The following is a 27,435-nucleotide window of genomic DNA, read 5'->3' on the forward strand; positions in this document are numbered from 1 at the left end:
GTCATGTGGCCGGCATGACTGCATGGAGCGCCCTTACTTTCCCGCCGGAGCGGTACCTATTAATCTACTCACATTTGCATGTTTTTGAACTGTTAGGTTGGCAGGAGCTGGAGCTATCAGCGGCCGCTCACGCCGCTCCCGGGGTTTGAACCAGGGACCTTTTGGTCTCCAGCTCAGTGCTTTAACGCACTTCGCCACCGGGGCTCCTTATACAATACCACACAGGGACATAGACCCCCTCTACCCTCACCACTTTCACAGTACACAAATAACCAAATGCATACTAAACATAAAGACAACCATACAACAGACATTCAATACCACCACTACCTCAACAAGTTCTCACCAACACCACCAGACAACGCCACAGCAACGCGTGGCCGGGCACAGCTAGTAATCAATTAAAACATCATTTCACAGTTAAAAACTCAATTAACATATCAAATAAAACAATTTAAATAGCGTTGGATGAGACCCCATGGGTCATCTAGTCCAACCCCCTGCCATGCAGAAAAAGCACAATCAAAGGACCCCTGACAGATAGCCATCCAGCCTCCGTTTAAAAGTCTCCAAGGAAGCGGCCTCCACTACACTCTGAGGCAGAGAGTTCCACTGTTGAACAGCTCTTATCTTGCTCTTTCCTCATTCTCCCACCATCCTGCTCTCTCTGTCCATCCTGGAGGCCCACACACCACCTGCTCTCCCTCCTGTGTGGATATGTTCAGGAGACATTAAAAGTTTTGGATCTTATTCATGTTCACTGGGGCAAGAAGGGGACTGAATTGAATTATCATCCAAAGAAAGTGCAAAGTTGATATAAGACTGACCTTAAAATAAAAATTTTAAAAATCCGATTGGTTGGTAAATTTATGCATGCCAGGAAGAGAAATAAACCAGCAGCCACTGCAAGTCATATGTCATAAAAATTCTAATGTGGTGAACACATGAATATGATAGGACAAATGTTACTTCTGATGGAGGAAATGTGTGGTTGTCAATACGTGCATATTAAATTCAGATTATAAGGGTTTTGCGCGATGCAAACAGGGATAAAACCAGGGCAGGATTAATCTGCTGGTGTGGATCTAGCCTAGGTCAGCTCAAGCTGTACTGAATGCAAACTCTTTGAAACTTTAGAATATGATAAACTATACAGAATTACTCTCATCCTGGCCTAATGTTGTGTTGACATTATGGCTGTACTGGACTGTAGGAGGGTTGGGTCTGATGTAATTCAGCTCCTCTTGTCTCATCCCTTTTCTGTCCCCTTTTTAGATTCTTTGTCTGCAGCTATTTGCCAGTACAGCAGTTCTGCCAGTGGACTGCAAAATCAGAAATCGTTCCGGTCCCTTCCACACAGCTGAATAAAATCCCACATTATCTGCTTTGAACTGGAATATATGGCAGTGTGGACTCAGATAACCCAGTTCAAAGCAGATATTATGGGATTTTTTGCTTTGATATTCTGGGTTATATAGCTGTGTGGAAGGGCCCTCAGCAGAAAAGGGGTCTACTGGCAGAAGAGGATTTATGGCAACAGAACAGGTTTATCCCTAATCCTAACTCCCTGCAGCTGGTGTGCCTTTGAGTCGAGACTGCAATGTCTGTGCAAAAGCACCTCTTAACCTCAGAGTAGACAATTGTGAGTCAAGCTATGCTGCCATTTATTTTCCTCTTCTTCTCCCTTGTCTGTCTTTCCTAGCTTAACTGAATGTATTTTCTTGTGCTTATTAGCCTTAGAAACAACTTGAGAACATACTGCAAGTCACTTCTGGTGTGAGAGAATTGGCTGTCTACAGAGACGTTGTCCGGGGATGCCCAGATGTGTTAGCTGGGAGGCTTCTCTCATGTTCCTGCAAGTTAGAGCTGACAGACAGGAGCTCACCCCATCTCACAGATTCAAACCGGTAACCTTCAGGTCAGCAGTTCAGCTGACACAAGGGTTTAACCCACTGCACCACCGCTCCTTATTAGTACATTAGCTGAGACTGGTTTTTTCATGGTCCAAGTCTATTTTTCAATTAGAAATTTCCACATGCTCTATAGCAGCCCCCCCCCCCCCCAAACTAAGGCCCATGGGCCGGATGCGGCCCTCCAAGGTCACTTAGTTAGCCTCTGCCCTCAGTTTTAGACTTATGCTCACCCTAAATCTGAAATCACTTGAAGACACACAACAACAGCAATCCTAATTAACTTGACTATCTCATCAGCAAGAAGCAGGCCTACAATTCCCATTGAAATCCTGGTAGGTTTATGTTGGTTAAAATTGTTCTTATTTTTAAATATTTGTAAATACAGTAGAGTCTCACTTATCCAAGCTAAACGGGCCGGCAGAAGCTTGGATAAGCAAATATCTTGGATAATAAGGAGGGATTAAGGAAAAGCCTATTAAACATCAAATTAGGTTATGATTTTACAAATTAAGCACCAAAACATCATGTTATACAACAAATCTGACAGAAAAAGTAGTTCAATATGCAGTAATGTTATGTTGTAATTACTGTATTTACGAATTTAGCACCAAAATATCGCGATATATTGAAAACATTGGCTACAAAAATGGCTTGGATAATCCAGAGGCTTGGATAAGTGAGGCTTGGATAAGTGAGACTCTACTGTATTGTATTTTGCACTACAAATCAGACATGTGCAGTGTACACAGGAATATGTTTGTATTTTTTTTTCAAACTATAATCCGGTCATCCAACACTCTGAGGGACTGTGGACCAGCCCTCTGCTTTAAAAGTTTGAGGACCCCTGCTCTATAGCTTACCTAAAGGCTCTTTCACACGATACAACAGTATAATGCTATGATTCCACTTTAACTGCCATGGTTCCATCCTACAGAATCCTTCGCTTATAGAAGAGGACCATTTAGAATTCTCAACCAGGGATTTCTAGTGCCTTACAAAACCATAAACCCCTGGCAGTGCTGATGATTAAAATGGAGTACAGCACTATAACTGTGTAGTAGAAGAACTCCAACACTGTTGTAGCAGTGTGATATCATTTTAATGTCCATTTTTTCATTGGAGAGTTCTCTGCAAGATCACTCGAGTCTTGTACTTCCTGGAAACCCATTAGAGCTGTGTAGCAGAGAATTCTAGGTTTCCCAACAAAACACAAATCCCAGGATTCTAAATAATGGAAACCTGACAGTTACAAAGAGGAATTGGATTGTTATAACAGTATAGTATGGACACATTCCAAGCCTTCTCATCTGAGTGCTGTATTGGATTTTTCTGTAGATGGCTGGGTGAGTCATTTGAAACCTCTTGAAGGTCAGCTGACCAATTCACTACATCCCATGATACTTCAGCAGGTTTGCTCCTCACATGATAGTCTCATCGTTTGTTCTTCATAAAAGAGATGTGTGCAAAGTCCTTTACTTTCAAGCACTGATCAGTGACAGAAAGCACAAGATAACATCTAATAGCAGCATAAGGGCCATCATTACTTTTCACTCCTCACAAAGAAAACAATCTATAGTAAACTAAGAATAAAACTGATTGATGCAGAAGGCAGACTTATATCACAAGGCTGCAATAAATCCCCATAGGAATCATTACAAGCTTCACAGACTTCATCCAAAGAGCAACAGTGGCTTTTCATTCTTGCTTTTGCAAATGTAAGCACATATGTAAAAAGGAAAACAAAATCCCTAAACATCTACTTACAGCTGTGAATTGACTGCTGCTAATGCAGTCTTAAATTCTTAGTGTCATCATACTGGTACTTTTTAAAAAAATCTGCGAAACCAGTTTGACCACATGTGACAATGGGGCTACGAAATGAGTAAGAATACTATGAGTAATGATATGCAAAGGGATCATGTAGCACCTTAGAGGCCAACTAAAGGTGCATATACATTGTAGAATTAATGCAGTTTTGCACCACTTTAACCATGTCCCAATGTTATGGCATCACGGGGGTTATAATTTTACAAGATCTTTTAACCTTCTCAGCCAAATAGTGCTGGTGTCTCACCAAAGTATAAGTGTCATGATCCCACAGCATTGAGCCATGGCAGTTAAAGCGTTATCAAACTGCATTAATTCTACAGTGTAGATACATCCTAAGAGAACAATGTTGGTAGCATAAGACCAAAAATTGAGTACATATGGGTAAGAATCAGAGATTCGCCTTGAATCCACTGCTGGCTGTTCCCATTGTATTCACTTATTTTTTGGTGAGTACTGTGGGGGATTTAGGTCTAAACCAACTTTTCCCCACTTTGGGCAAAGTTTGAAGATACGTCACAGCTTGCTGGAAACATTGAGTATCCTAGAACTGTGTAATACCAGGGACAGCTGAATCAGGTTCAATTTGGTCTGATCTCCTGTCCAAACAGAGACCACACCATCACCCTTTCTACCTGGCTGCCTCCAGTTTAGATTTGTCTTAAATCTATTTCCCCAGATGCATTTCATAGTCTACATAGTTGAGTTATTCTACTAGATAAGTGGTGTTCAACCTGTGGGTTCCCAGAAATCCCAGCCAGTTTACCAGTTGTTAGGATTTCTGGAAGTTGAAGGCCAAAACATCTGGGGACTCACAGGTTGAAAACCACTGGGCTAGATATTATCCTACCATCTTCATGTCCTTAATTAGTCTCTAAGGTGTTACAAGATCCTTTGTATATTGATATTCCAGACTAACACAACTATGACCTTGAATGGGTGATGGTGTTTTATTGCCTTTTAATCTCAGAAACAATCATCTGTCTCTGCACAAAATGTGGCTGGTAGGTGTTCCAGGACTACTGTTCAAAGGAGAGGAAGATGAAGGGGAGATTTCTTGCTTACCACTCCTATGGAAAAATAGTTGTTGATTATGCTTAATGGGACAGGGTCCCCATTTTCCTCCTTGTCATTGGGAATGACATCAATTTGCCATCGGTCTAGCATGACTTCGGTGCTATGTTCAATGTCCTTCAGAACTTTCATTAAGTTGCCTCCTTCATAACCTTGGAAACAGAAAAAGAGATTGCATGTGATGATGAATTAATTTTCATGGGTAGAACTGTGAAAGGTTAGTTGGGTAACAGTGTTACCAAAGGCCTCCCTAAATAGTAGATATTACATTGGTATTTAAATGAAAAACATAATAATGTTTTAAATAATAAATGAAATTGTGGTTGTCAAAAATTAAGGAGTTGAAATAATTTTCTAAGTGTTCAAAATGAGTGTTGACCTTTGTAAGTCAAGTCCTAGCATTAGAAGAAACATGAGATATAAACAAATTATTACTAGTAATACTAATGTTTCACTTGCTCCCACATTCAGATTTTCTGGCTGTGTTTATTTATTTACTTCACTTGTATACCGCTTTTCTCTTCCCAGCGGGGGACTCAAAGCGGTTTCCAACATATTTATGGCAAAGTTTAATGCCCCACATACATATGAAACCTAACATAAACAACCATAACATATATCAATTAGATTAAAATGTTAACATTTAGATACTAAAACGTGGAGTTAAAAAGGTAAAAGGTAAAGGTTTCCCCTGATGTTAAGTTTAGTCATGTCTGACTCTGGGGGTTGGTGCTCATCTCCATTTCTAAGTCGAAGATCCGGCGTTGTCCGTAGACACCTCCAAGGTCATGTGGCGGGGCATGACTGCATGGAGCGCTGTTTTAATGTTTATATTAATATAAGGAGTTAAAAACATATTAATATAAACATTAAAATCACATAATCCAAAAATCATCATCCAAGGCGGTTCCAAATATCAAATATCAATTGCACATAATCCCAGATCATTTCTAGTATTGCTTACTGCCCAAAAGCATACAGCCCAAAGGCTTGGTCCCATGGACAAGTTTTTACTTTTTTTTCTGGAGGCAAGAAGGGTCTAATCTAATCTGATCTAATTTCTCTGGGGAGGGAGTTCCATAGTCGAGGAGCCACCACTGAGAAGGCCCTGTCTCTCGTCCCCACCAGTCACTCCGGTGAGGGAGGTGGGACTGAGAGCAAGGCCTCCCTGGATGATCTTAACCTCTGAGATGGTTCATGTTGGACTGGATAACTCCTGTGATGTCATCCAGCTCTATGTTATATTAGGATGTGGGAGATTGATGGCTCAAGTCCCTGCTCAGCCATTAATCTTTCTTGGGAAATCAGACTTGGCCATGGTGGTCCATGCTCTTGTTACATCCCAAATAGACTATTGCAACGCACTCTGCGTGGAGTTGCCTTTGAAGACTGTTCGGAACCTTCAGGTGGTCCAACGGGTGGCAGCCAGGTTGCTCACCAGAGCGGTGTACAGGGAGCATACACAACCCCATTACGCCAGCTCAACTGGCTGCTTGTCTGCTACAGAGAACATTTTTTTTTCTGTGTCAGGAGCAACCTGAGTTGCTTCTGGAGTGAGAGAATTGACCGTCTGCAAGGACGTTGCCCAGGGGACGCCCAGATGTTTTGATGTTTTACCATCCTTGTGGGAAGCTTCTCTCATGTCCCCGCATGGAGCTGGAGCTGATAGAGGGAGCTCATCCACACTCTCCCTGGATGGGATTCAAACATGGCAGCCTTCAGGTCAGCAACCCAAACCTTCAAGTCACAAGGCTTTAGTCCCCTAGGCCATCGGGGACTAAAGAGAACAATTCAAAGTGCTAAACTGTTCTGGCTCAGCTTATCTGTCCAAACATACCTCCCCCTATGAACCATCTTGGGGGTTAACATCTTCTGGAGAGACCCTGCTCTCGGTCCCACCTCCTTCGCAAGTGTGGTTGGTGGGGACGAGGGAGAGGGCCTTCTCAGTGGTGGTCCCTCGCCTAGGGAACTCCCTCCCCAGTGAAATCAGGTCAGCTCCCTCCCTCCTGACCTTCAGAAACCAAGTAAAAGCATGGCCCTGGGGATTAAGCCTTTGGGTAAAAGTGCAGTGCAATAACAGAAGAGGGAATATGTGAAATCATGACTGGAATGGCCTTGACTATGATTATGGATTATATGGTTTTTAATAATTGGTTTTAATGTTTATATTGCTTTTTAAAAATTGTATGCTTTTAATGTATATGTTTATTCTTTATTATTATTTGTTTTATAAAGCATCTAAATGTTGCCTATTGTAAGGCCGCTCTGAGTCCCCCTTGGGGTGAGAAGGGTGGGGTAAAAATACGGTAAATAAGGATAACCTTGAACCAAGCCTTCTCTTTCAGCCTGGCCAACCTCACAGGATTGTTGCGATGACACAGAGGAGAGACATTCCTGCCCTCTCGTGTTTATAACTAAATAAATGCTTATTAAAAATGAACCCAACTGAAATTCTCAGCTAGTGTTTTGTAAGATACTTGGGGATATGGTTGGAAAACATTGTACATATATGGGAGACACTGTGTTTTTAAAACATGTATTTTAAAACAGCAAACTTTGCAATAGTAGCCAATCAAGAGGTGTAAGTGATGGAGACTCTTTAGTGGTGCAGCACATGGACAATGTCAAATGAAATTTGAAGCACCTGACAGGTTTCAAAGGCACATCAAGCTGCTGGCAGAAGGGATCACTGGCAGGTCCTGGCGTGAGGTCGTGGCTGAATGACCCAGTAGTGGCAGCAAGATTTCAGAGACTTACCTCCTCCCCATCGTAGACAGCGGGCAAGGTCATTGCCTGTCCCCAGGGGCAGGATAGCTACAGGAGGGTGCTTGGCTAAGTTTAGCTTATCTGGAGAGGGGGAAAAAGAAAGAGCGCAGAGAGGGAGAGAGGGAAAGAGAGAAGGGAGGGGGATTAAAATCCAGATACAGATATCGTTTTCTTCTTTTACAAGACCTGTTACAGGATTGCTGAGAAGTATAGCAAACGTTCAACAGTTTTACCAAAGGCTGAACTACAACTCATTGCAAATGTATTTGGGGGTGGGGTACACTGGCCAGGAAAAGAAAGCAAACAGGATGTTGTCGAAGGCTTTCATGGCTGGTATCACTGGGTTGCTGTGAGTTTTCTGGGCTGTATGGCCATGTTCCAGAAGCAGTCTCTCCTGACTTTTCACTCACATCTATGGCAGGCATCCTCAAAGGCTGTGAGGTCTGTTGGAAATTAGGCAAGTGGGGTTTACATATCTGTGGAATCTGGCTACCTGTATTAAAAAAATTAAAACCAGGACAGTAAATAAGGAACAACACTCAGAAAACAGAGGAATTCCAGACAGGAAACAATCAGGGCCAACTAATCCAACAAAGGTTTCCCCCGGGCAGGAAGCAGCCAGGCTTTGAAGCTGAAAGGCTATTCAATGATACTCAAAGTGATCAACTGCAACACTCACACTTGCCTCAAACAGAAAAGAGTTCTTTCTCCCACCCTGGACATTCCACAGATATATAAAGCCCACTTGCCCAGTTTCCAGCAGACCTCACAACCTCTGAGGATGCCTGCCATAGATGTGGGAGAAACATCAGGAGAGAATGCTTCTGGAACATGGCCATGCAACCCGGAAAATTCACAGCAACCCAAGGCAAACAGTGTAGCGATGTACACAAAAACAAGCCATTCAGAGAGTTGTATAATAATTAACCTGAAAAAAACCCCAGGACCAAATTATTTCCAGAGTTTCAGACAAAAAAATCAAGCACATGAGAAATACATACAAACTTTTCTTGACAGGGAGATTCTTCTACTTTACCCTAGAAAAGAGATTCTAGCCCCGGAGATTCATGGCAAGGCTCTGAGATCTGTGAATCCCACCTGACCATTCCTAGGCTGCTATGAGCCATTGGCTGAAGCTTGTTTTAGTTTTCAATTGGCACAGTATCTAGCTCAGCTTCAAACACTACATGATAAGAATAATGCAAGTAATAATAGAACTACAAGAAATTTTATGTAAGGCAATTAAGATGATTTAACTGATATCATTTTCCTGAGAAAATGACGTCAGTTAAATGATATTTACCTATGCAGTCCAGGATCCACCCAACAGTTCCATCCCCTCCACAAGCCAGGATACGGAAGTCTGGGGCATCACGAAAAAAGTTTAACCTGAGGAAAAATGGAAGATTGCAGGTTAGAACTGCTTCGCTTTCACAAATATAGAAAAATAGTGAATTCCAGGAAGACACTACCAAAAAGTGAATGTGAAAGGAAAGCACTGCAATTCTTATGAATCGTCATGATGCAACTTTTACCTATTCCAGCAAGGGTTAGTAGCTTTCATGTCATTAGGGTAGCATGAATTTGCTTCTGGTTTTAGTCTGAATGTAAAGGGAGCTATCCAGAGTGCTAAAAACTAAAACTGGTAAAGCATGATGGGTAGATCCTTTACAGTTCAGACAAAAACTCAAAATGGATTCATTGCCCACTTGGTTAAGTCTTAAATTAACAGTACAATGATCGAGAATAATATTTATTGAATGGGAAAGTTATGCAAGACCCATTCCAGTGGAAGGACCATAAAGAAATGTATTCAAAATCTAGCTTTTTTTTTCATGTCAGGAATGACTTGTGCCGCTTCTGGTGTGAGAGAATTGGCCATCTGCAAGGACGTTGCCCAGGGGACACCTGGATGTTTTACCATCCTGTGGGAGGTTTCTCTTATGTCCCTGCATGGGAAGCTGGAGCTGACAGATGGGAGCTCACCCCACTCCCTGGATTTGAACCGCTGACCTTTCAGTCAGCAGTCCTTCCGGCACAAGAGTTTAACACATTGCACCACCGGGAGCTCCTAAAAAAATCCAGCTGAAGATAAGGCAATTGGCCGTGACCAGCAATCATCTTTGCTGAGATTATTCATTTGTATTTTTGTGGCATAGCCATGTCTTTTCCTCTGTGGTTCTACTGTTTGGATAGGGGACGTATGGTTCTCCAAGTGTTGCTGGACTGCAACTTCCACCATCCTCTGTCATTTGGTGTGTTAGTGCGACAGATGGGAGCTCCAATTCAACTACATCTGGAGGGCCAGATGTTCCTCATCCTGATCTATCGAGGCCTAGAACCCAATGTTGGCCTCAATAAAATAGGCACAGCAACAATCACATATATATGTGCTTTTAAAGAACTTTCAGAAAGCTGAGTATTTCATTCTAAGCCATGTTAATAGGCTCCCGAGGGAGATAAAATGGAAAATGGGAGAGAGAAGGAATGGAAGGAAGAAGATAGACAGCAAAGAGGAAATGCAAAATAAATAAATAAAATAAAATTTTAAAAAAGATAGAATGAAGGCAACAGGGAAAAGATGGGGAACACAGAAAGGATATGGGTAAAACATGTAGGCCCTAGAAATGACTTGCAATACCCAGGAATAGGTCCCCCTCGGTCCAGATTGTAAACTTGTCTGGGGTTGAGTAGATAATGGAACTTCCGATGGACCCTAAAATGAGTAAAAACAAACAGATAAGTAGATATAATATACTGAACAATGGAGAGACAAGGCAAATGAGTACACTTTCTGATGATCAGTAGTTCTCTCTTCTAACTCCACCTTGAACAGTTTTGGGAGCACAAAAGTAGCAACCACTGATTTGATTTCCGCCACAGAACTTGTAAATGTGAGTGAATGCGACAGACTTTTCAGTAGTGCTTTGAATGCACTACTGAAACAGTAACTTATTATGTGGAAGGCCCCTGCAGCATGTGCAGGTCAGTTACGAAAACAGAGACCAAAAATGTTTTGTTACATAGTTTGATCCTATATATTAGACATTATTCTCCCAAATATAGGAAAGAAAAAAATAATAATGCCTAAACTGGGTTAGGACAGTGCCATACCGGGAAGAGAGATTTCCATCCTTGCTATAGCCCCAGGATTCAATCAAATGACACTATTATACTGTTATTATTCTTATTTTACCACCATGGCAGCATTTTATGGAATCCCGGGATTTGTAGTTTAGGGAGGGGTATTTATAACTCACATCCCAGGAGTTTTTAGGCCTCAATAAACTACAGACCTCAGAATTTCATAGACTGTTTCCAAAGCAGAAAGTGGAATAACAGTAAAGCTTGATAGGACCACCAGTCAAAACTGCATGCTATCCCGAAAACAACTATGCTCCACAATAGGAGAAAAGCTCCTATTAGTGTGAATAATTTTTTTTCACATTGGGAATGGCAGGCGCATGTCCCTACTGAAGGAAATATTGACAATATAAAGATATGGTTGAAAGGAGAGTTTCTGAACTATACTGATGTAAGTAAAAATAATATGGCATACAAATAATAGATTATGTATAAAACTTTTAAATTTAAATGCTTTCTGTCAAACAAAACTATTTGGCAGAAATGTACAAGACAAAAGTCTTCCCTACATATTAGCATCACTCCTGAGTCAACTATCTGCTATGTAGAACCAATGATCTTATCTAATTTGGCCTTTGAGATACTTTCAGATGGTTGCTTACCACCTTCCATAGCTCAAACTTTTCTCTTATGTGAAGTTCTCTCTTGCAAATCTACTCCTTAGGTGTTTTGATTTGTAACCCTCCTTACCAGGCAAAGGACTGGTGACACATTGGCCAATAAGCATTGGTGACATTTTCCATTGCACTTGCAGCTGCAATTAATATGCTACCTGGTGTAAAAATTGCATCTTGCAAATAACATAGTATTACAGTTGGAGTACAGGGGAAATCTGCTCTGTTTGTGACAAAAGCATTTCTCCCAGAGGGGAAAAAAAATGTGGATTACCTACAACCATTACCAATGTAGTAAATTAAGTCTTATCTCTTGTGCACGTTCTAATCTGTCTACAGAAAATATGGGAACCTACCTTTCTCCTTGCCTCCCTCCGCTCTTGGGGTTCACAAACACCAACAGTGGATGTGTTCCAGGGTTAGGGGTGATCTGAAAAGCAAGTTCCAAATTAAACAAGGAGCCTCCTTGTACAGCGTACAAAACATCATTCATGCAGCATGAGAGAGAATGAGTCATGCAGAGACAGAGGAAGCAAGGCAGGCAACTGGCAAAATGTTGGCCAGGACTGTGGAGAATTTGGGGGGCTACCAATCTCCGTACCTATCTTTATCCATGTGGATTATGTTGATTGTCTTACAGCATATAGACAACTGTGTTGGGCATTGTATAATACAAAGTTTGTTTGACTAGAGCAGAGCTGGTTAAAATTACTTTTTTTGTTCTACATTCCAATGCTTATTGAGGAAATCTGAATGTTTGAGTTTAAGAAATAATTTTCTAGACTCTGGTTAAACAAGGGTTTCTTTTTTTAAAAACATTAGCTCTAAACAATTTTGGGATGGCATGGCTTCCCCAAAAATGTAAGAGCATTGTTTCCAAAGCCAACAAAGCTAGCACATAAGGCAAAAAAATCCCACATGTGCCTTTCTTTTCTGGCAGTATAAATATAACAATGTGTTAAATAACGAACAACATCCTGCCTTTTCATGATAAGGCTGGTGCTAGACATTACTGAGACAAGAAATGGTCCTTATGTATTGTTGATGTTGTTGTGTGCCTTCAAGTCATTTCTAACTTGAAGGCAAACTTACAGCCATCTTTTTTCCAAAAATGAAAAAAGAAATAAGGATGCTGGGAACTTTAGGGTAATGTAATCTAGTTTTTAGATGCATAATTCACCAGTGCGGTTATCCCTCAAAGCAGTGGTTCTCAACTTGGGGACCCCAGATGCGAGGAAATCTGTAGGCAGTGGGGCAAATCCTTCACCCAGCGCCCCATATCGCCCGCATCACCCGCTTGACAACCACATGCTGGACCTTTCTGGCTTGCTCCCATGCTGTCCCCAGCTTTTACAATTTGAATACATGTAGTCTTCCATGTTCAGAGTTCCCCAACCTAGAACAATTCACCAACACAACCAGCACGGAGCCACGCCGGAAATAGCTCTGCTTCATGTGATGGGATCCAGCTGGTCCTGTGCTGGCTGCTTCGGCTAACTGTTCTAGGACAGGAAAAAAGGCAATGTGATGAGGTCCTAAGAGGAGTATAAAGATTGTACAGACATCCGTTTTCTTCCTTATATGTCTTTCTCAAGAACTGGTTGGTGATTTAGCCAAGATGAAGGGACTGTGTTCTCTCATAAGCAATCAGGCTTGCACATGCATGAAAAGCAAACAGCAGTGACCTCCCTACCTGCAATCCGTGTCCATCCACTGTGGTGGTGTTGTACCTGAAGGTCATGTTTGTGTCATCTGGAGTAGTGCTGGAGGGTGATTCACTCTCTGATCTTCTTGGGTGGGATTGCCTATCCTTTGGAAGAGGGCAGAGATGCATAAAGACTTGGAAGTATGGATGAAAGCCAGCAAATAACAAGAAAGTACTGACAACATAAACAAAGGATGGAAATGAGAGAGTTTCCTAACTGGACTGATGTATAGTACAAAGAACATGGAATACCAAGAATTAATTACATATAAAACTTCTAAAGTAAAACGCTATCTGTCAAGCAACACAGAATACAGTGCTATTATACAAACAACCATCAGTAATACATTTCATAAACTGCAAACAATCTTTGTTAATACAGTGGTCTTGCAGTGAATAGTACTGATATTTTGAATCAATTACTCTAAAAGAGGCTTAAAGTTGTGTACATAATGGTTGCTCCAATACTTGACTTGCTTCCTGGGTTGATGCTGTTCCAAAATTTACGTTAACTCCACAGTTCCAATCTCCACAGCTGAAAAAACTCTGAGAGGCCCACATGTTTCTACTTGTTTTGAAAAAAAGTAATTTCTTAATCATGGCTTTAAAAAAGCACACACATCTATGCAGCATTTGTGACATTTAAAGGACTGTGTCACACAACACTCTTAACCATAGCCCTTTCTGGCCTATAGTTTAGAGACAATAATCTTATTTTATTAGAATCTGAATTATAAATTTAAAATTTCACATGAGTTAGAAGGCTCAGAATTGTGCAAAGTAATCTGAGAAGTCACTCTAGAACAGGGGGGAAGTGTACACAAAGACGACATCATATGTACTTTGCACAGAATCATTCTTCTGAATCATTCTACTTTTAGAAAATTTAATTACCAACATTAAAGTTGGAGTAGAAATGGTTATTTGTTTGGAATGACTGCAACGATTTCCTCTTTATAGTTAGTCCCACTCAAATATGGATAATTTGCTAACTATTTAAGTGCTATGACCGAGTCAGGAAGTATGGTGGTGGGATGTAAAACTGACCAGTACTGATTTGCAAATAGTTTTCCCATCCAGTCATTTTCACTCCTTAAGGAAACACCAAGCATCTAGTAACTGGACGATCAGACACCTTTTAGTCCAGTTCTTCTTAAGCTGTCTGGTGAGCAGGTCCTGCATTTACCCCCAATGTGCAAGGAACCAGTACCATAGTTGTAGCCATTGACTGCAACTGTTCCTTTCCTGGAACCAACAACTGATGACTTATGGACAAGCATTGGACCATGGACCACCACTTAAGAGTAGCACTGATTTAGTCACTCCTATTTTATTTCTGGACTAAAAAGTGGCCCCTCCTGGACCTAAAATGGTCAGGGTGGGTGGCAAAAACATGAAATTGCTCCTCTGTCCTATCGATGATATAGGAGACATTTTGAGTAAAATGTTGGGTGTACAGGAGCCTCATACATAAATGGGAGAGGGAAATTCATGTTGTCTGTCTGCAAATTCCCCACCTCTAATCCTGGACACAGTCTTGGTTTTAAATGTATAAAGCTGAGTTTGCACAAGGTCCCTTTCTAGATTCCAGCTCTTATGCTGTCTTGGAGATTTTGATGTTGTCCAAAAACCCTAAACACATACACTCACCATAGAAACCTTCTTTTGGAGAGTTAAAAATAATAGTATATGAACCTTGATAAGCAGGAAAGTAAATATTAACCATTCAGGGTATCTCAAAAATTCTAAGTAGACTCATTTACCAAAACCACTGGGCAAATGTTGGAAGGCAATAAGATGTGGTCCTTCAACTGTCCACCATCACAGTCAGGCTTCACAAGGGAGGCACATTTGTTGTGAAGCTGCAAGAGCAGAAAAAGAAAAAGGTTGACACTTTCTCCTCTTCACAGGAGAGAATGCTTCTGGAACATGGCAATGCAACCTGAAAAACTCACATCAACCCAGTGATTCTAGCCATGAAAGCCTTCGACAAAACTACAGACCTTGTAAAACCACCACTCCCATGATTCCATAGCATTCAGCTATGGCAGTTAAAGTGGTGTCACACTGCATTAATTCTACAGTGTAGATCCACCCACACAGCCACCTGGATGTTGAACTCTATTTGTGTATCACTTTAAGGAATGTGATGATGAGGGCTTGCCCTTCTAAATGTGTACCTACATCACTCTCCTTGATCAGTCATGTAACAAAATACAGCTATGTTCCATAGATTACTAGCATGCTCTATATTATGGACATGCTTGTGCTCAAGAGAGGAAACAAGAAATGGGACATATGTGGTCCAACAACATCTGGGTGGAAAAGTATATTCTGTCCCTGTCCTTTACTCTCTGCTGATTTAATGGACTGCAAAACCCTTCTGGGTTAAGATGTTAGCAACTGAAATGAAGATAAAAAGTGGGAGGATGGGATTTTAAAAGCAGCTGAAAAGGTGGGAAGACAGAAGATTACTTTGGACTGTCCAAATGAGGATTACTGTCAGCTATGGATCAACCATTCCTTTGCATCATGCACAGAAGTACCATCAGAGATGAGGAACTCCAGTAGCTTTGATTAAAAAGAACGCCACACTGCCTTCATGTACTCACTGTGATTTGGCACCATACGCAATGTAGTCCGGTAATGCCCTGATAGCATTTGATGCTTTTATGACATCGATCGCACTTGGCTAGGGAATTCCCTTCAATCCATGTGTGCTGCATAACCTAGAAACAAATGAGGCAAGGTGATCCATGCTGGAAAAGAAATCTGGGCACGAAAAAGTATTGTGAGATAGAAAAGAGGAGGAAAAAATAATCCTGACCATTAACCCAAAGCAATTCTTTAAAACATTCTAAGATGCTCTTGAAAGCCCAGGATAAATGGCAGATGGGGGAAAATTTAAAGATGTCCCTGTGATATAATGTAGTTGCTTTGATTTTAGGAAGCAGCTTTGCCAGTGGCCAGGTATAAACTGATGTTGTTGTATTGCTGTTTTTTTTTTAAAACCTTCCAGCTAACACAGTTGGCTACTTGTGATCAAACAGGCCTTTGGTCTAGGTGCAGCTGGATTCCCTCACTCAGCCAATGATTCACATACTTTAAAAGGGTATTTTAAGAAACTAGAAGTAACTTGTTTGATTACCTTTTTCTGACCTAAAATGGGGTAGAGAGGAAATATATTTAAAATGCAAAGATGTACCATAGTTGGATGGACCTCATTTTAATATTGAAAAAGGGAAGACTTCTCCTTTGTTCGGGACACTGCACCAGAAGCATGTCAATTTACCATCAACATGTGCAATGATGGTGGTATTATAATGGCATCAATAACATGGCCTGGAGCAGAGAGAAGGTGTTCTGTGTGCCAACACACCTAGTTATCTTTCATAAATGCTTCACTTACATTTGTATTTCTCTTGGATTTCACATAAGTGCTGATGCAGGGGGGAATTTCTTTAGAGACACATCTTTCATGGACTGTATATTTACAAACTGTAGAGAAGAAACAGAAATAAAGGACATTTCTACATTCATCTCATGACAAAGATAAAGGACATATCTATATCTATCCCACACTCAGTTTTCAGTTATTTTGCAAGACTTGTCATCTAAACTTGTTAAAAATATATTTCCAAAACATATCATGTATCATTTTTATCCTGTAATCTTAATCTGTTTCTTGTTGAATTCAGCCAATGGGGTCACAGTCTACAAACATGAAATGAGTCTGAAGAAGTAAAGATACATGAAGGAAGCATACTGTTCTTACTTCAAACAGAATATAATATTACTAATAATCAGAGATTCTTGGATAACTGGCACTACACTGTGTAATCAACTTTAATTATGCTCCGTCATTATCCACAAAAGTAAGGATGGGAGAACATCTTTCAGTATAAGGGCTGAAATCAATATCAGAAAAGTTCCTTGGGTCCCATACGACATATTCTCCAGCACTTTACAGATGAAAATTGGGACATTTGTGGACAAGCAATAACAGAATGTGGTTAAGATGGCAGAATTCATTATAATAAGGAAGAATAGACAAGGTAGGAGAGTCTGCAGCAGTTTGTTTTGCCAGAACCTATTGGGAAGAGCAAGACTCTCCTCTCCCTCTGTTGAATAAATGGAGTACAAGCTATTTTTGTACTTTGACTTCTATCTGTGGCAAGTGAGGTAATCTGAGGACATAAGGACAAAGTGGGAGGAAGCTGTAAAAGTGGGATGACAAAGGATTAATTGGGACCATCCCAACAAATTGTGACAGTTGGAGGGTATGCTTCAGGGACACTTCTAGTGTTAAAATGTCTCTTCTTGGTCCAAAATGGACCAAGCAGAAACAAATGTTGCAAAAATAAACACTCCCTACAAGTGGGAACCAAGCTTTCTCTAGGTTGGGGTGGGAAACATGTGGCCCTCCAGGTGTTATTGGATTGGTAATCCCACCCAATGCCAACAGCGAGAGAGTTTTGAACTTACAGTCCAACAAAATTTGGAGGGCTGTCCAATTCCATCCCTGCTTTTGGACTACAAAATAAAGTCAAGGTCAAGCTCACTAGCGTTGCTGTGCAAGTAGCAAAACAGGACACTTACAGGAGCAGCATAAGCCTTGTTTCCGGACGCCCAACAGCATTGTGCGACAGAAGTTGCAGTACGCAGGCTTCTTGAAGTGCTTCAACCTCCAGGCATGTTGCCCATCATCCTTTACATTCTATGAGGAGAGAAAATAATCAGAAAACATAGAGGCAACCCAGTTGGGCCTCCAGCTCACTCCCCTTGAGTAGATTACACTGTGGAGAAAACCAGACTTCTTTGTAAAATTCCCAGAATAACCCACACAATATGATTGACAGCATATTTGATAGGGAAGTCTTATATGTTGCACTGGAATTCTACTGTTGATTCCTAAGATGGCAATGGTGTCCAAGTATCCATCAATTTAAAATGACTAGGATAGAGGCACCATTGCCACATTTTCTGCTATGCTACACCTGGTCAATTTCTAAAATATTTCAGGACTTAATGAATGTATGGAATCGTCAAGCCCTGCACATCGCATGATGTGTTCTGCGTACAAGTTGAATAGGTAGGGCGATAGTATACAGCCCTGCAGTACTGCTTTCCCAAACTTGAACCAGTCTTTTGTTCTGTGATCTGTTCTTACTGTGGTTACTTGGTCTTTATACAGATTACTCAGGAGACAGACAAGATGACTTGTTACAAACATTCATAATGTATTATATCCTAGGATACCAAGAATAGTAGCTGGCAACTCCATTTCAGATAGATGGATGTGTGGATGCTTCTCAGTTGTAAACCAGGCCTCTCACCTCCAAGCCATATAAACTATTCCTTTGAGTAAGAAACAAGATAATTTGTGACTCTGGATGCCTTTTCCAAAGTGCCTTTTCCACAGTCATGCACTCCCATACATGCTGTATCTATGCTTGCAATCACAGCAATCTATATCTTCTTTTTAAACCTGAAGAGGTGACTTCGCATGTCTCATTCCAGTATGAACAACAGTCCAGAAAACTCTCAGCAACATAGAAATGTCTCCTTAGTATGGAACTGAGCAGAGTCTTTTTAAACATGAGACCTCAACTCTGAGGCTTCTCCCCTGTTGGGTGAGAAGGGCGGGATATAAATATTGTAATAAATAAATATTGTAATAAAATACGAAATGTACACCACAAAAGGTCTCTCTCTCTCTCTCTCTCTCTCTCTCTCTCTCTCTCTCTCTCTCTCTCTCTCTCTTCTTTCTCTCTTTCTGTGTGTGTGTGTGTGTGTACATGTATCTGAATCAAGGGTTCCTTGCACAATTGGAAAATATTCCATCTTTCCTTATTTAATCTGTCTGAATCATTTCCAAGAGGATGGAATGTGATCCAAGAAATACTCCAAAAGGACAGATTAATGCAATGCCATCTAACTGGGACTGATAAGAACCATGCCCGACCATTCCAAAAGTGAGTTTAAACTATGGACTCCATGGTCCAAAGAAAATTCCATGGAACGCTGTATTCAGTGAGGAGTTCCTAATGGAAAATGCCTTTAAAAAAGGTATCAAATTTTATAGTCCCTGAAATTTTCTCAGGGTCCTTCCACACAGCCATATAACCCAGAATATCAAGGCAGATAATCCACAATATCGGCTTTGAACTGGGTTATCTGAGTCCACGCTGCCATATAACCCAGTTCAATGTGGATTTTATACAGCTGTGTGGAAGGGGCCTCAGACAGAAGGGCAGTCAGGCTTCACTTACTCTGGATATCAGTATTATAGAAAAGAAGAATGTCTTCTTTCTCCCATTCTTTCTGGAACCACATGCAGACTTTTAAAATGCTTCATATGTATCACATGTTTGGTGTACTATGTGAAAATGTGTCTTCTTAATACATTACCTGTTCTGAACGAATCCATTTTTCTAGCTGATGACTCAAGTAAACAGATGCATCAATAATCTTTGAAAGGCCAATTCAACTTTAAAACTGTATGCAACATGGTTATTAATTTTTAAGATAATGCAGGGGAATACAATATACAGTAGATTTTGAAAGATAGTAGATATATGTTTGTTGTAAATGAGCAGCTAAATATTTTATTTAGAGGAAGTTCATTACACATCACATTAACTACATATTAAGAAGGTGAAGTCATTGTGCTTTAGTTGTCATTTTGTTAGTTTAATTGGATGTTTATATTGTATGTTTCAAATGTTATGTATTGTTTGTTTAGTTTGTTTTTGCTAAGTGTTGCTTTTATGTATAGAACTGATAAAACTATGGTGATAAAACTATGCTATGTCTCGGGTATCTTTTTTGACTTCGTTCTTCACTGTCTGCACTTTATGGCCCAGTCATTTTATGTGTTTTATGTTTTTATTCAATCCATGTTTTATTGATTTGTTTTACTTGGTGTGTTTTTACTATGTCTGTTATTTTTGGGCTTGGCCCTGTGTGAGCTGACCTGAGTCCCTTCGGGGAGATGGTGGCAGGGTGTCAAATAAAATTATTATTATTATATTATTATTACTATGTCAGCTTTAGCTGGATTATAGAGAAGGAACAGAATAAATACTTCTCTTTTCTTGGCATCCTAGGAATGAAATGTGTGCATATTTGAATTAACAGCGGGGTGCAGTGAAGAATGGGTCCCTTATTCCCTTCTCAGGTGGATTCGGACTGAAAGATACCACAATTAAAAAATAAGACCAATTATAAAGCTGGTTTACCATCCTAGCCATTCACTAGATTTAATTTTATTTAAAGTTAGCTACATTTGTATACTTCACATTTTCACAGTGTTATTCTGCCTGTGCTTGTTAATAAAGATTTTGGATGCTGTGGCAATAATGTTTTTTTCCCCTGTAAATAGATAGCCAAGCCATTTGAAAAAACTGGCTTTTGGGGTCCTGGTGCCCTCATGTGGTATGATCTCTGCAAGACACTGTATAAAATCTTTTGTTCTTTGTTAGTATTGACTTTCAGTTGTGCCTTTCTATAAAGCTTATTCGCTTTAGTGGGGGTTGTACATAACATACATCTTTTTTTTAAAAACACATCTCTGTTGAGTCTTGGGCTTATTTGTCTCAATTTTAATAACAGATTTTTTTTAAAAAAAACTCATCATTTTCCTAGAATCTAGCAGAGTAACCTGGTGTTCTATGTTTATAAAGGTAAAGGTAAAGGTTTCCCCTGACATTAAGTCTAGTTGTGTCCAATCATGGATGGAAGCTAAAACTCCATCTAAAACTCTGGGGGCTGGTGCTCATCTCAATTTCTGAAATGGAGCTGAAAAGCTGAAAAGCCAGCGTTGTCCATAGACACCTCCTAGGTCATGTGGCCAGCATGATTGCATGGAGTGCCGTTACCTTCTCGCTGGAGCGGTACCTATTGATCTACTCACATTTGCATTTTTTCATGCTTCTAGGTTGGCAGAAGCTGGGGCTAACAGTGGGAACTCACCCCAGTCCCGGGATTCAAACTGCCGACCTTTTGGTCAGCAAGTTCAGCAGCTCAGTGGTTTAATCCACAGCACCACTGGGGGCTCCATTTTATATTTACAGATAAAATTACAGAACTAGACAGAATTGGGAAGTGAATGTACTTTATCATATGTGAGTGGTAGCAGGTATTACTGTGAGAGTAATACAAAAAGAGGACCATGATTTTAATATATTGTTAGAGTGCCTAGCACACTGCTGTTCCTATATAGGCTGCCCAGTCATACCTGAGGGTCTTCAAAGTGACTTTATTGTTTTGTAACTAGTGGGTGCCATTGCACAATTCAAGGGAGGGGGTCCTCAGTGGAGTCACCAACCCACTTAAATACTGACTTCAGGGAGAGAACCCCCCATTCAGCACAACTTTAACCAGAAATACTAAAGGCTAAACCTAGGAAATTTCTGCATGCAATGCATGTGTAGTGCCACTGAGGAATCCCTCTTCTCCATATGGACAAATGTTTTAAACTGATGCAGTTTTGAAAAGCCTTATTCTGAAGTTACTTTAGAATACAGTAAGAACCCCATACCCATGGAACCCAATATCTACACTTTAACTTCTTTTTGTCTGAGGGAAAATGGTTTCTCTATGATATTTCTATGTTCTCCAATTGATTCTAGGATATGCTTCCCTCTGATGTTGCTTCTCTCCAATTGCCTTGGAGGACCTAGCAAATTCCTCGACAGGGTATCTTCCTAGGTCCTCAAGGGTAACTCAGTACCAGAAGTCATATAATTTAACAGTGTTAGGTCATAACTCACTGTTTCCATGCCCAACAAAACCAGCAAGGGGATGGTGGTCATACCACCCCGAATCCACTCTTCTAGCGTCACAGTTCCATCATGATCATAGTCTATTTCTTCCATCATCTCTTTCAAGATCTGTAGAAAACAAAATTCATTTGGAATCATCACATACCCTGTAATGTTCAAAAGAGCAATAACCTTCCAAAAACAATACACTGGCATGGAATATCAGAGCCCATGCATGGAAAAGAAGAATATATGTAGCTCCAGTCTGGGGTGGAGCCATTTTACTATAGAGCCCCTGGTGGCACAATGGGTTAAACCCTTGTGCTGGCAGTTTGAATTTGGGGAGAGTGGGTGAGCTTCCTCTGTCAGCTTCAGCTCTCTATGCGAGAGAAGCCTTCCACAAGGATGGTAACACATCAACACCCGGGCGTCCCTTGGACAACGTCCTTGCAGATAGCTAATTCTCTCTCACCAGAAGCAACTTGCAGTTTCTCAAGTCACTCCTGACATGAAAAAAATTACTATGAGGGAAAATCCCTGGAGGCTGAATTGTAGGTGATGCAGAAGGTATTTAGGAAAACTGTTTTCTTTGTCTCTGTATACAACTGCCAAATCAATATACTTATTCATCAAATCAGAACTATTGGGACACAGATCTGTGCCTCTCTTTGTATTATGCTAGAATTGCCAAGAGACCACAAGGTGAGGCTTATATGTTCCTATTAAAAATGGTGTTGAGTAGGAACAGAGGTAATAGCAAGCCTTCCAGTTGCCTGCTTCTGCCTTGCAAAGGAATCCTGCTGCTCAAAGATAGAAGCTGATGTGGTGGTCTGGCATGCTCCTCACCACAATTCCTAATGTACATATCTATCCATGGTGTACTGAATGTGTGGTTCGTGATCCTGTGTCTACTGCAGGCTCACTGTAAATATAAATGATGAGACTGTATGTAAGGGATGATGGTGTGTGCATTTGGGAAGATGACAGTATCGCAAGTCCATACTGGGTCCAAAATACGTGGCTTTGGTGAAAATGCCAGACTGAAAATTGGAGACCAATGCTATTCCTTTACTGGCTTTTTAGGAGAGGGAAATTCAGCAGGTGTTGCAACCAGGTAACAATATCAACTGAGGTTCCCTCTTCTGCACTGGCATTAAAAGTGCCTCCTCCAGTTTTCAGTCTGGCAATGCTGGGATTGAACCCTATGTCAAAAAATATACGAAGCCAGTTTGTATGTAACAAAAGTGTCAAAATTATGAACCATCTTCAGGTTGCAGATCCAGCCTGACCTCCACCAGTTGATCCCATAGTTTGAACATTGTTATCTGATTCACACAACTCAGACATATCAGGTTTTCCAAAGCCATTGGATCCAAGTCAGGTCTTCAGTGTGAACAATGTATCTAATCGGATAATAGGCCTCCTATGAGAGCCAGCACTGTGCATGGTTCAGACGATGGACTAGAACTCTAGAAAGCAAGGTTTGATCCCCTGCTCAGGTATGAAACCCCACTGGTGGTGTCTTGAACAAGTCACTCTCTCTCAGGCTCAGATGAAGACACATGCCCTCTAATTAATCTTGCCAGGAAAACATCGTGAAAGGTGTTTTCCTGGCATGTATGTTGGAAATGACTTGAAGGCACACAACAACAAGAATAGGTCTCTTTCTATCTTTGCCTCTAGCCTTTCTGGGTTTTTTTTATTTATTTCAGAATTTGATTCTTTGCTATCTTCTGTTTCAGAGCTTAGTCCAAAAATTATAGGTAGGATATTCACTGCTGAAAAAGTTATGGGTGTCTACAACATCTTTAAGACCATGTTTTCTTCATCTCAGCTGATGGGGGAAACATAGATAAAAACATGCTTTTCTTCATTTTCTTCTTCGTTTCCCAACTCAGAGAACCACCTTTTTTTACAACATGGCTATGTCACAATCTCTGAAGGATGAAATCTCAAACAAGCTCTTGTTGGTTATTTAAGATTCCTTCCTACATGGATGTGTCATTCCAATAAACAGTAAAAGGAGGGTTCATCAGTAATGCTTCCCTCTCAAAGGAGATCAGCAGGATGCTGAGGGCTTCTCCAATAAAAAGAGCACTTTGCAAAACTCACCGGTTTTAGTTCAGTGGAGTCCCACTCCAAGTATTCTGCAACGTGAACCATCTGATTGATAATTCGATCCAGCTCCTGTGTTCAGAAATAAGACAAAGGGAGAGAGGGAGGAAGAAAGAAAGAAAAAATGTAGCTGTGTGCGTATATTACCAGTGACGTTGCATTGGATGTCACAGACATATTTCAACAAACAAGAAGATGTTATCTGACATTTTATGAAAGTTGGAGAACATCTTTCCATCTACTAGCTGCTTTTATGATGACACTGGGTTGGGAGGTTCTGAAGATAAATTTGTTGAAGATTTCATTGTACAGTAATATTGTGTATCATTGAAAGACAGAAAAAAACCCATAACTTCCATGGAATATTTGATATGATTACTGGCAGCTTAGACAAAAGGTATCTTATGTTGGTAAGAAACCTGATGAAGAAGTCATTTTCTTGAAATTCTAGGCTTTCCCAAAAGTTGCTTTAAGCATATCTTTGGAAATCTACATAACTACAGGTGTACAAAGATGGATGGCTCCAGATAGTACCCCTTTGCTACAACTGTTGCCTCCACTAGCTGGTGTCTTTACTTCACCCTTACCATTAAAAAGGCTTTCAGGTTTAGGAGCTGCTATTTGAAGTTCCCACAATCATTCAACAAGAGGATTGCTAGACCAAGAATACTGTCAGGAAATAAATAAATCAGCTCAACTGGGCCAAACCCATCTGAGCTAATGATATTGGTATTGGTTAAGCCAATAATGGCCTCCCAACATGAAAGGGACTCCAAAAGTTGATGAGGATCCTCTCGACCTGAAACCAGCCTTGTTCTCAAACCCTACATCATACAGAGCTAATTTCAGGTTGAGAGGAGTTTCCTCAACTGTTTGGGTCCCTTCCATGTTAAGAGACCATTGTGGACTTAACCAATTCAAATGTCATCAGCTCAGCTGGCCCCTGGTTGGCTGGTGTTGTTTATTTATTTCCTGACACAAGGAATATCTGATTTATCTCTGCATAAAGTTACTGGGTTCTGCAAAAAACAAAAACAAACCAGAAACTTTATTCAAAGATGAGTTAGATATTACTGATCTATGCTTAGTTCTATGCCAACGTTTGGAAACATTGTTTTATTGTGGGGTATCCTACAACTCCCAGAATTGTAGACCCATGAGTCCAGAATCAAAGTATGAAAACCACTGGGCATTTAGAAAACCAGTGACCTCGATTTCTTTAAAATGACATTTCTTTGAAGGATGGCTTACCGAGCTATCCAGGAGGCCATTGCCATCTGTGTCATACAGCCGAAACATAACTGCAAGAAAACACAAAAAGAACAAAGGCACAATAAGATCAGTCTCTCTGGTCTATTGCTGCATTAGCATCAATAAACTCATGAACCAGCAGCCTCCAGGTATTACTACAGATGAGAATAATCCACATTTACACAAACACATGAATTTTAAACACAGAATATTTAACTATTTATTAAAGTTCTTTTGCATTTATATAGAATTATGTAGTCCTTTCCTACTTTCAGGCTGGGTTTTCCACTGTGAAACATGGAAATTGCAAGAGGACAAAGTCCTTTGTAGAAACTAGGGGAAAATCTTCACTGTAAAACTAATGGAGTTTGGCAACACGTAAATTGTTGTGGCTCAATGCTATGGAATCCTGGGAGATGTTCTTTTACAAGTTGCTTTTCTTCTAAAGAGTGCTGGTGTCTCATCAAACCACAAACCCCAAAATTCCTTAGCACTGAGGCAAGACATTTAAAGTGGTTGACAAACTGTATTAATTCTACAGTATAGCTGCACCATAGAATGACAAGGTCTAGAATCCTGACAGCCAGTACAGACAGTGGCCAAACTGGCTAGGAAATTCTGGGAGTTGTAGTCCAAAAAAGTAATGTTGTCAAGTTCTCCAAAGACCATTTTGCATGGCTGTCTACTTTTGTGAGTATGGGGAACTGGGATTGCCAGATCTTAGGATGTGGCCCTTGGTCCTCAAAACAGGGGGGAGGAATTTCAAGCTGAAAGTGCTGCCTTGAAAAGTGTGTATGTTGGACTGGTTGTATTTATTTAAACAGAATGCCCTATGCAATTGTGGTGAATGTTTAAGTGATTGTGCTCAATTACATCACAAGCAACTGCTCCCTGTGACAACATGTCGGGAATTAGATGGGAGATCACATATATATACAAGGCATATATGATATTGTAAAAGAAGGAACTGGCAAAACCACCGCTGAATATTCCTTGCTTAAGAAAACCTTATTTAATTCTGCCAGGTTGCCGTAAATAAATAGGCTATTCACTTAGGTAAAGGTAAAGGTTTTCCCCGACATTAAGTCCAGCCTTGTCCGACTCTGGGGGTTGGTGCTCATCTCCATTTCTAAGCCGAAGAGCCAGCATTGTCCGCAGACACCTGCAAGGTCATGTGGCTGGCATGACTACATGGAGCGCCGTTACCTTCCTGCTGGAGCAGAACCTATCGGTTTACTCACATTTTTTCATGTTTTAGAACTGCTAGGTTGGCAGAAGCTGGGGCTAATAGTAGGAGCTCACTCCACTGCCTGGATTTGTACCAGGCAATCCTTTGGTCAACAAGTTCAGCAGCTCAGCGGTTTAATCCGCTGTGCCACCGGGGCTTCAGGCTATTCACTTAACAGAAGGGATAAGAGGTGTAGCAATTTGCTTCTTCTTATAGCAATGACTTAATCTACATGGATTTAGACTTATCATTTGATTCTAGACAGACTTTTGAGACAGGAAATGCAATACTTCTAATTCATATTAGGAATGTATACATCAACAAAACTCAAGTGCATCCGACTTCCACTTCAAACCATGTTTTGACTTGTCCCCGAATGGTTCGTGATAATATTCAGTTTCACTAAACAGTTCTGTCCCAATAAAATCTCTTTGGTTCGCTATTGATGACATTATCGTCTCTACAGGGGCAAATTTCACTGCTGCTCTCAAGTACTGTATGTTTGTCCTTGCTTTTGCTCCTGATGCTGTATCTGTGTGCCAAATTTATCGTTTGACCTCAATGCTCTCTACATGCCATGAATCTTTAATTGCTTGACTGAGCCATATTGTTTCAGTTCATGCTCAAAGGAAATAATTGTGACCGAGTGAAAGAAACTACTTGTAGTTCAGATCCTTAAGTAGTTGTAATACAAATTTTTTTAATATCAGGGATTTCATATTCATCAGTGGACAAGGCTGTTTAAATATAATAATATAACCAAGAGAAACAATACGGAGGGCACCAGAGGGCAGACTTGTACAGTTTTCAGATAAGCTGCTATAAGAGCTGTTTCCCAGGACATTGGCTCTGTGCCTTAGAGAAGGTAATAAATAGGTAGCAGCTTGCATTCTTCCCCATTATAGCATAGTTTCTAACTATCACCATTCATTCTCTTCCCGCTGCATGACAATTAGTTCAATTTTCACATCCAGCACTGGAACTATGCAAGCAGTAAGAGCAAGGTTTAACAACTTTGCTCCACAGACGCAAA

The 27,435-nt window shown here is 40.6% G+C and overlaps 1 protein-coding gene across 5 annotated transcripts in view; it reads right to left on the reverse strand.

Annotated features, from left to right (window-relative positions):
• The window catches only part of dgkg (diacylglycerol kinase gamma), a 171,961-nt gene that overhangs the window by 48,938 nt on the left and 95,588 nt on the right, over window positions 1-27,435 (reverse strand). For all 5 annotated transcript variants that reach the window (XM_003218420.4, XM_008106400.3, XM_008106399.3 and 2 more), the window contains 13 exons: window positions 25,175-25,224; window positions 23,921-23,995; window positions 21,818-21,937; window positions 17,643-17,760; window positions 16,453-16,541; window positions 15,656-15,772; window positions 14,807-14,905; window positions 13,032-13,148; window positions 11,695-11,768; window positions 10,222-10,296; window positions 8,884-8,969; window positions 7,572-7,661; window positions 4,806-4,966 (listed from right to left, as the gene is read on the reverse strand). In XM_003218420.4, the coding sequence (XP_003218468.2) occupies window positions 4,806-4,966; window positions 7,572-7,661; window positions 8,884-8,969; window positions 10,222-10,296; window positions 11,695-11,768; window positions 13,032-13,148; window positions 14,807-14,905; window positions 15,656-15,772; window positions 16,453-16,541; window positions 17,643-17,760; window positions 21,818-21,937; window positions 23,921-23,995; window positions 25,175-25,224 (1,271 nt within the window). The remainder of the gene's footprint in view (window positions 1-4,805; window positions 4,967-7,571; window positions 7,662-8,883; window positions 8,970-10,221; window positions 10,297-11,694; window positions 11,769-13,031; window positions 13,149-14,806; window positions 14,906-15,655; window positions 15,773-16,452; window positions 16,542-17,642; window positions 17,761-21,817; window positions 21,938-23,920; window positions 23,996-25,174; window positions 25,225-27,435) is intronic.

The sequence above is a fragment of the Anolis carolinensis genome, chromosome 3 (assembly GCF_035594765.1).
Source record: "Anolis carolinensis isolate JA03-04 chromosome 3, rAnoCar3.1.pri, whole genome shotgun sequence".
Classification (NCBI taxonomy): domain Eukaryota; kingdom Metazoa; phylum Chordata; class Lepidosauria; order Squamata; family Dactyloidae; genus Anolis; species Anolis carolinensis.